A 10,672-nucleotide genomic window follows, 5' to 3' on the forward strand; every position below is an offset into this window, starting at 1 on the left:
TATTGAAACAAAGACTTAAATCAGTCATCAATAAAACGTATTGCGCAGCAAAGGTTATCATCAAAGAAAGAACAAGGTGCATGCTTCATTCGAAACCTAAAAGACATGAAAATGATTGTGTCACATCCCACTGTGTTTACCAATCTAAATGTGTGTGTGACCACACATACATAGGGAGGAGCAATCGTGATCTCAACATTAGGGTGAGTGAACATGTACCCAAATGGTTGCAGAAACAAATAGAATTAAGTGACCCAACAAGAGCAGAGGATAAACATCCATCATCCTCTATTGCTAAACATATAATTGAAACAGGTCACAAGATTGATCTAAACTCAGCTTTTGTGGTATTGTATAAAAGTGTAAAAGGGCGTATACTAAGGTTTATTGAAGCCTTAGCCATACGAAAATTCAAACCCCCTTTGTGTGTTCAAAAACACTTTGTTCTTACCTTAAACCTACCCTGGTAATATTGACTTATTATCCAGTGATTAGGTTACGAACTGTGTTCACATCATTATTATTATTACTCTTATCATTATTCTTATCTCCTCTTACCCCGTTTCCAGTCTAGCTGACCTTTTACTTTTATATATAAATGCTCTTAACAAGTATATGTATGATCAGATTGTTCGAAATGTATTGCGCTAATATATCACATAGTTCTGATAATCTTCGTCTTCTAATTACATTATCGAAATGTTTGTTAGATAACCCCGATTCTCCTTCACATTTAGCAGTAGTTATCTTATAGTCTATAACCTGAATTCAACCACCTTACCACTCACCAGTTTGAGCTTTCAACAATTTCTTTTCGTTCCCGAGACCGGAAATATACATGCGAGGTTTAACGATACGGACTTAAAATGACAAAACAACTGAAGAACTTGATTTCTGAGAAATATCAATAATTTTTTCAAGTAATAGAAGTTGAGATGAAACAGTCGTATTGCCATTAATGAGAATAAGGTTCTAAGATTGGTATACTAAGAATTTTGTACAGTAACATTTGTATGACCTCAGTTTGTGTATTTATTTGATAGACTGATGTATATATTCAGGGATCTTAATATTGATGATTGTTGTTAATTACTCTATTATTATTTTTATTATGTAGGCGGTATGCTCTCTCTCGGTGCATCAGATAAAAATGATCCATGGTTTCAACGTGGTATTGAAATTACTGATACTTGTAGAAGAAGTTACGATAGTGCATCAACAGGTCTTGGTCCAGAAATATTTTCATTTACTGATCAGTCTTCTGCCATTGCGATTACTCAATCTCATAAAGTGTATCTTCTGCGACCAGAAACAGTGGAATCATATTTCTATTTATGGCGACTAACTAAAGATCCAAAGTATCGTGTTTGGGCATGGGATGTAGTTCAGGTAGCTGTGGTGATTATAAAATTTTGCATAAATTATTAACTTTTTTCCGTCGTTTCTTCAAATTATCAGATGATACATTTTCAAAGAGTATGCTTATCTCAGCCTTATTTAAATGAACTCATCTCTAATCTAATAATATCAGGGGACCATTGTAGCTTCTCGTAATGAATCACGTATATACCAGGCACAATGCAAATTTCGTAAATGTCATCATGCATATTTTCTAAATGCTAAACTCGATAACTGAAAAGAACTTAAAAAATATATACAATAATTTTCAATCATAAAGTTATTTGCTGCTAACATATCAGTATTTTTTTATTACATAATTTTAAATATTATATTGACAAGAAATACAAATAAAATATTCTAATAAAATTTGAATCAAAAAAGTTATCTACCATAACTTAGTCATGCAATTATTTCATTGTGAACTTTATATTCTTTCCCTCATTTTCTGACGATAACTATTATTCTGATAGAAAGTATCAGGATTTTCTCTGTATTGTAGTTCGATAGTAATTAGCCGATTAACTAAGCGAATAGCTCAGTCATTAAAACACTTGGTTTTGACTCATTAAATCTGAAAGTCGCACCATCTAATTCTGTCTAATCAATCGGGTAGTATGATTAACCTTTACACGAATATTGTAAAAAAAAAACGGATTTCATATATCTGTAATTGACAAGAAACTGGAAATGATTACTATTATTTATTTATTTGCTAACCACGTTGAATTCAATTGAACTTCATCAACCTTATGGCTTTGATAGGCCCACAAAATCTTGGTTTTTAACTCGTACAGAATTATAAATTGGTAGTGAATGGTCTTATTTAAAATTATAAGTAGTAAATATTTGTTTAAATTAGTTTTTTCACTGTTAAATCCTCTGGAATATAAAATAGGATCTGTTTGTACATTCACTTACGAAATTCGAATGCCTCGTAAATATAATTAGTTCATGGTTGAATGCACCACTTTTTTAAAATGATCTATCAGTGATGATTTATCAACTCTTGATTCGAAAGAGTTTAATAATCCCTTCAAGAGCTTTTGTATTATATATACTGTTATCTGCTCCAACCTGCAGCAATTAAAATATGAAAAAAACTGGCTTCCATCTCCGTAGAGCTGATCTAATGTTTTAGATGATTACTTTATCCTACTAAATAATGTTACATTATATAAATACGTAAAGTGGTCGAACTTCTTTGACGAGAAACTCTAAATCTTGGTTTTCTACTAGTTGGTACTGGCCTACATCAACACCTGAACTAAGGATAGGGAGAGAAATAGCGAACCCGTCGACGACTTCAATTATGTTGGAAGTCTGACCAACCCTAATTGGTTGATGTCTGATGAAATCTCCACGGATTCAAAAAGGCTGTTCGGACTTTGTCAACTTATGTCACCTATGACGAAGACGAGATATCCGTTTATCAATTAAAGAATGAATATGCTGCGCATCTGTTCGTTTCGTTTTACTTTATGTCTGCGATACATGACTATTAAGGGTAGATAATACTCGTAAGTTACTAGTATTTTGTCACTGATGTCTTAGAAATATTGCCCACATCTGCTGGGATCATCGAGTAAGTAATGGTGAGGTGAGATTCTGAGTATTAGGGAATGATAGTAAATCGGTTTATGAGGTTGTGAATTTTCATGGACTGTGATGGTTGGGCCACGTGTTACGTGTAACTAAACACCGATAACCACAACGCGCAATGCTGACATGAAATCATTCCACAAAGTCGCTAACTTCTAGTCTGAGCCATGCTGGTAAATGCAGACTTCTCTGTTGAGATCCTCGTAATTGTCTTAAAACCGTTGGTTGGAGACTGTTTGTGTCATTGCTCAGAATCGATGAGAATGGTGTAGGTTTATACACTCTCTGTCTTCCCTTAAACCGTGAGAATAAAATTACTTTGTACCTTTCTTTCTACGACCTAATTCTTTCTCCTTGCATCATATCCTTATATTCAATCTTTTTTCATATATTTTACTACCATTGAAATAAGTGGTTCTATAACTTTGTTGATGTTGTTGTGCTAATGATGTGTGACATCTTGGACCGATGCATTTATGTGCCTGGTCCTACGTTGTAGCTGACTGGCTGGTACTAATGAGAAAGGCGTACATCTAATCCTGATGCTGTCTGTGGGATTAGAACCATCTTCATATCCTAAGAAAACTGGCCGGGTTATAAATCTCGTTGAGAGCACCAGTTCCCGTCGGATTCCGGGGTTTCCTGTTGACTACCTCCAACCAACCAAAATCTCGGTAAAATTCACGTGATGTTAAAGCACCTATACTTACTTCCACATCGCAACTTCTTCAGTAGAATCTAATTACTATTTATAGGACCAGGCACATACATCAGTAATCTCTTCTTAGTGATCGACCAATTGTAATGACTGTGATGCATATTTCTCTTTTAATCGTTTAATTTTATTTATTTGGTCTTTAATGCTTTTTGCTATGCGTTTATTGTTTCAGGCTATTGAAAAGTATGCTCGTACAAATGCTGGCTATTCTGGTTTACATGACGTTTACTCTACTAACTCTACTTTAGATGATGTTCAGCAGTCATATTTCTTAGCAGAAACACTGAAATACCTTTATTTAATATTTTCAGAAGATACATTATTACCGCTTGATAGATGGGTGTTCAATTCTGAAGCGCATCCATTACCTATTCAAAATAAAGTCAAACTAACACCTGGCTAATCAGTCGGTATCATATTCCTAATGTTGGTGATAATAATAACTCCAATGTCCAGAATTTTGTTTTGTGCAAAGACGATATTTTCTTTCACCCCCTCTGGGCTGTTTTTCTTCTGTTTTTTCTCTTCGTAGATTCTATAACTAGGTGCTATATTTTCTTTCTATCGCAGTGTTTAAACGCTGCTTGTGTGCAATTACAGAAAGGAAGAAACAAGAGGAGTGTATATATACATATATATTTCCTATAACGATCATCAGGTGTGTATAGAACTTGTTTTTTTCTCGTCGTTTACTTTACAGCTAAGAATAATGTATGTAATTAAATGGGATTACCTGTTTCACAACTTTCCATGTAACATTGTGTTTGTCAGGTGAAAACAAAGTAATTCCCAGCGAATCTCTCTCGTTTCTTGTCACATTGTTTTTCAAAACTTTTTTAACTATCTCTGTTTTTTTCTTTTTTTCTTTACATTGTATCTCTTTTTCAGTCAGACTGTGATAATTTTCCTATTTAATGTCTTATAGAAATTAGATTATAGATAACGTTTTTTAATCCGAGGTTCAGTGTTGAGTATTCTTGTTCCTTTCCTTGATTCTTTCCTGATCTATACTATTTTATTCTGTCATCTAGTTTATGTTTAACCTTTTCACACTTTTCAACAGATTTCTTATTTTTTCTCTAACAATAATGTCTGTTTTTTTCCACTTTCAGGTGAATGAATTTCTTCTGACTATAAACAACACATATATATTTATATTTTATGCCTATACTTTTCTGCTCCGTGTAAATCTTTAGAAATTTTTATTTGTTTAACTGACCAACGTTGTCAGTCGCACGTTTCATTAGTGTGTAGTTTTGTTTGTTTGTGAAACTATCTGTGTTACTTTGCTTCCAGATGTATATAAATATATATAGTGGAACTTCGCTTGTTGAATGGGTTAGTTTTTTGTTGAAAATATATGATTACTACATTTGGCCCGTTGAAGCATGTTAATGGTAGTGGTTAGGGTCTATAATATTGTTGTCAAATGCGTGGCATTAAACAAGACATGAATCTAGCATGTATTAGTTTTCAGCACATCCACTTATCTCATTAAAATTTTTCAAAGACTATAGATTGGATTGATGTATCTTAAGCCATCTACACTACTAACAATATATGTAATTACCAGGTTACTGTACTTTTTCACATGACTGATGACTCATAGAAATCCCAACTTTCCTAAACTTCCATTAGAAGACTACGTGTATAGTCGTTATGCACGTAATGTCATTCTGATTTACGAATAAAATACCAAGTCGCAGGGTACCACTGTGTTATAATCTCTCTCTTACAGTTATGACCCAGCTATTCCTATTGCTTAGTATTCTCGGACACCGATTCACTCGACAAGTCCCCAAATCAGAACACGGTTGGACAGGAAAGAGATTATATTCCAAATAACAAATTTAGATGGAAGTAAGAAGCACAATAGAGAAAACGTTAGTATATTTATGGTTTTAACATGAGAAGATTCTAGAGTATTCTCCAACTATCGACTAGTGTTGATTGAATAAGAATTAGCCAATCAGCGTGCACCAAAGCAATTGAGCATGCTTAAATCCAGTCTATGTCCCGCTAAGACCTCCCCTTTGAGCAGATTCGTAGGATCTGGTGTTAAGAGGACGCTTACGCTTCTTCTTGGGCCGCGACGTACGATTCGGTGGACAATGACCGTCTTTATGTCCATGTTTGTTGCACACCTGACATTTATGCTTCTTAAATGGACAGAATCGTACATAATGCCACTCACCACATAACCAGCATGCAATCGTTGGTTTGTTATGAGTTGTTATTGGCTTCTGAACTTATAACCTAGTAATAGCATTGACACTACTGCAGGTTAAGTTAGGATTTACCTGTTCAATCAACTCGTTGTCGTGTCTGATGCTTTGTAGCCGCTTACACTCATCTGTCAATGTTCTGAGTGTGACGTTTGGGTCTTGATCCAGTCGAGCCAAAAGTCTAGTCCTGATCTCAGCATCTTGTGGTGACTGAAGAGCTTTGATGAATATTAAGCATTTAAGTTGGTCATCTGTCAACGAGCGTAACTTGAACCGTTCACATTCTGTTGACGATGTCTGCTAGAACACCATATTTATCGGCTTAGCGTTTCACCAAATTTAGACACCGATATCGAATACTAAACAATGAGGATGACTCACCGAATATCTCTGACAATCGCACTACCGTCTCCTCGAAACTGAGCTCTCGAGGTAACTAGCAATATATGGTCAGTATAATGTGCATGTTCATTGCTTCCCAACTTACGTACCAACAGTCGAGTCTTCCACGCATCGTCTTGGTTACAGAAATGTTGACTTGTTTGTTGAGTTAGTCACATTTTTATTACAAAACTGAATAACGTCTTTATAGATACAGGTTTTTATCTTTAACCAGTAAAAAGTTTCATAATTATTTATTTAAGACGATCAAATGACTTTATATTTCCAACAATAGTATCTTACTTTCAACTGACTCGGAATGGGTTTACCATAATCCTTTTTATTAACTATGCGAACAAAATAAATTTTCATTTAGATATACTCTGAAACATCACTGAAGATTTGTGCTTATGGATTTTCTAATATCTATTTCATTAGGTTCAAAAGTAATTTCTACTGCGGTCGCCTGTCTACACTAATAACACACTACAGTGGTGTAAATCTCGACGTTCTTATGTTTAATAGTTACTATAATTAAACGAAGATATAAATAGGACTCAGCTTTATGTTTGTTGTTATAGAGGGACGAATACTGTAACAGTTGAAACTGGTTGTCGAATTATTATTAATCATAACTTCTTCGTGCGATTACGGGGTAGCTAGATTACTATGTATATGTATGTTTATCATAAGCGTTCGCGTAACCCATTAATTACTATAATATGACTTATTATTCTTAATTTTTTCCTATTTATATTTTCCATATTCACAGCCACCTGGCTCGTCAATATACTGTTGTTATTTTGTATTTTATGGCATGACGCAGTCCACTATGTCTGTATGTAATTCACATTTGTTAGAAATATAAGTATGGTAAAGGCTTGCTGTTGAATTTTCTACTCAAGGCATAACTCAGAAGCTTGAGAATGACGGCCTAATAGGAACTTAACTGCATCGGCTCAAGGTCAGTAGTGCTGGTAGGGCGTACGACTGGTCAAATTGGAGACACTAGGCTATAGAGGCAATAGTAGACACAGAATGCACAGCAATTAAAATTAGAATTGTGATTGGTGGCTTGCCACGTGATATTAGTAAGTAATTTTAAAACATAATACTTAGTTACTGTTTGGTCAGCCTTTAAAGTATATAGTGATATTGTTTTCTAGTCTTCATACAAACACTTCATCACATTTTTTGTGTTCATACTATTATTCCAGAAAGATATTTTATCGACTTTAAGAATTTATATCGCATAAAAACCGTCTCTAAATAACGAAAATTATTCTTATAATGCTAAAACACTATTTGCATCCATAATTAGTATTACTGGTTAATTAGTCAACATAAATATTGAATCTAAAAAATTCTGTACTAGAGGAATGCGTTTTGACCATATTTATATAAGTTTTTCAACATAATATTTCTTAAGATAATTGTTAGATAATTAGAATAGTTTATCGGGCTTATGAAGAAAAATCCATCTGTTCTTACTTTCTGCTTACTTCGATCAGCCTTATTTGATGTCCAGCCTATAGATACGTTTATTAATATACTATAATTCATATTGTAAAGACAGCATGATGAAATACTTTTTCCCTTCAAGTACTATTTGTTTATCTTCAGTTTGACCAAGTAATTTTGGCATTAGAGATGCATTAAAGAGTATTACCTGTTGATTATTTACAAGATTATTGTGAGCATCAAATTTATTAAACTAAGTTTGCGTGTAATATCAAAAAACTATCAAACTGATTACCATAGAATCCAATCCTTAATATTTATAACAGAACTTTGTGATATGCATAATGTACCTTTAGCGTTGCTATTTGACAAACACCATCAAGACTTCACTATGTGATTGAAAAGAAATATTCACTTCACGATAAATAAATATTAAGAAATTTCAGTGAGATTTTTAATTACTATTTAACATTACCACAGTTGTATGTATATTTTCTCTTTCTATTCACTGTCTAAACAAGTTTTGATCATATTGGAATTCATGTATCAAATATATAAAATGCGAAAAGAAAATGTATCAGAGAAGATGAATTGTTTATAAACTTCTGTGAATATCAATAAACTGTAACTAGCTATTATTTAGATAAGTTTATTCCTAATGTTCACCAACTGAAAGAATATTTAAGATAAGTAAATGCTATGCTGGTTGGCGGCCTATGCTCCTCCACGAGGGGTTACAGGAGTAAGTAAGAAGTAAGGTAAAATGCTTACAAATGTTATATGTTGGGAATACTTTAGTATAACCAAAAATATACTGTTAAATAAGTATTATCCCATCTAAATTAGACAATACATATTTTGTAACATAACTAATATTTAATGAGAATTTGTTATTTTATAGTAAAATAATTTTTTAGGAAGAATGAATCGTATACAAAATGTAATGAATAGTTGGTTAAATCATTATACTTTTTTATAGTAAAGAGATGAACGAATCATTGATGTAAATATGTTCAACAGGTAAATGGGATATACAAATGTTATTTTAAACTAATCTTAAAAATAAATGTGTTATACATTTTTTGATATACAGTGATAAATTATTTTATTACATTAAAATCAATCATTCTTGACGAATCCTGTTTCCTTAATATCAGAAACTAAGTGATGAAATTTCAAAATCACTGTACAGCATAGGTTCTAAATGTTTACTTCAATGAACTTTCATTGAATGTTCCGAAATAAAGTTGGGATGAATATTGAAATTGTAATTAGGTTCTGTAACATTTTATTAACTTCAGAAACATGTGCTTGAAATATTCACAAGCAACCTGCACAAATTGATGTTAGAAAACTTATTTTTTCTGGACTGGGAGTATGTACTTCCGCCCCCCTCCACAAAAAAATAACTACTCTCCATTTGTTATAGTACACCTTGTTTCATTACGGTTTTGAATGTTCAAAACCTCACTAAAAGTCCTGCTTTTCATCTTCCTCATCGTTTCACACTACCTCAATCTTCTGCACTGATTATTTCTCCTAATTCAGGTGATCACTAGTTTGAAATTACAACAAATCAAAATGTCTTGTGCTTCCGTTTATACAGGAGATCAATCGTATTCCCTCCTGTTTTTGCATAATCTCTGTTTTATTAACAGCCCTCCCCTGAGTACTCGACTCACAATAAAATTATAGATTATGGACAAGCAAAAGTAACTCATAACCTGAATAAAACAAAGATTGACGCAGAGTAATAAGAATTCGTTTTTATTTCTTTAGTTTTCACAAGCTGTTTATAACAGTATTCGTATTGAAATATATCATAACATTTTTATATGTCTGAGCGAATTCCTACAAACCTGTGAATAAAATGTCCCACAGCTCGAAACAACGAAATAACTTGACACTTAGTCGATGAAAGCCATATTGTCGATGTCTCTAAAACTTTAATAATAATTGACATACAACAGCTGTCAGAAAACTGAAACCAATATATGAGTTCAGAAAGAAACATTTGTTAATAATTCACCACCATGGTGAATAGATATTTTTTTGAATAAATCAAACAGAGCGAACGTTGCAAAATTATGCTATTTAAGGTGCTTTAAAGTTGTTTCTAACGACCCTGAAATGTCAACGTTATTTTTCCAATCAAACAGGTGACAGACAATTGCACTGCTAAAAACTCCTAGAACAGAGAGTTTTGCTCACATCTACAATAATTAAGACCAAAATGTCAACATGATATGTCCTAGTACAACACATTGAAATGAGCGAGTCGAATGTTATTAATGCAATAAGATCATTAAATAATGAAATGAACATGAATTAATTGAAATATATATCAGCGAACAGTTTTATATTAATGTATAAACCCAAACTGTACGCTACAAGTGTTAAATATAAGAGTATCAGTGATCATTTTCCTGCACTGCAATTAGAGCTAACACTTAATTTTACATATTTGAATTTATTGAGTACATACTTTGCTGTCGTTATTGTTTAATGAGATGGGAAGAATCACAGCTCCACCTATTGTTTTGCAACCTTCATTTATATTTCATGAGACAATTAACCCAAAGTTATGTGATTATATTTGGCTATTTTGTACCTGCTAACTTTATTTCTCCAAGTTACACTCATTAGTTGTGTTATTCTGTTTATTGATACTTATTCAGCTAGAATTTGATCTGTACGCTGGTGAAAGAAACATGTTTCCAGTAGTGAAATAATAAAATTCCGTAAAACGTTAACGAAACAGTTAGTAAACACAATTCCATTTTAATTTTTCTGTCTCTCTAGTACATCCATAGAATACGTGATTGGCGTTGTAAACAAGTATCTGGAAGTTTCTAAAAGATACTTTTCAAAAATACTTTTATAAACA

General features: G+C 32.9%; 1 protein-coding gene across 2 annotated transcripts in view; it reads left to right on the forward strand.

Moving 5' to 3' along the window:
* Positions 1-5,337, forward strand: part of MAN1A2_1 (Mannosyl-oligosaccharide 1,2-alpha-mannosidase IB) — a 50,229-nt gene extending 44,892 nt beyond the window's left edge. For both annotated transcript variants that reach the window (XM_051211780.1, XM_051211782.1), the window contains 2 exons: positions 1,118-1,389; positions 3,891-5,337. In XM_051211780.1, coding sequence (XP_051071879.1) covers positions 1,118-1,389; positions 3,891-4,121 — 503 coding nt within the window. In that variant the 3' untranslated portion in view covers positions 4,122-5,337. The remainder of the gene's footprint in view (positions 1-1,117; positions 1,390-3,890) is intronic.
* Positions 5,338-10,672: the final 5,335 nt, after the last annotated feature.

The sequence above is a fragment of the Schistosoma haematobium genome, chromosome ZW, assembly GCF_000699445.3.
Source record: "Schistosoma haematobium chromosome ZW, whole genome shotgun sequence".
Classification (NCBI taxonomy): Eukaryota; Metazoa; Platyhelminthes; class Trematoda; order Strigeidida; family Schistosomatidae; genus Schistosoma; species Schistosoma haematobium.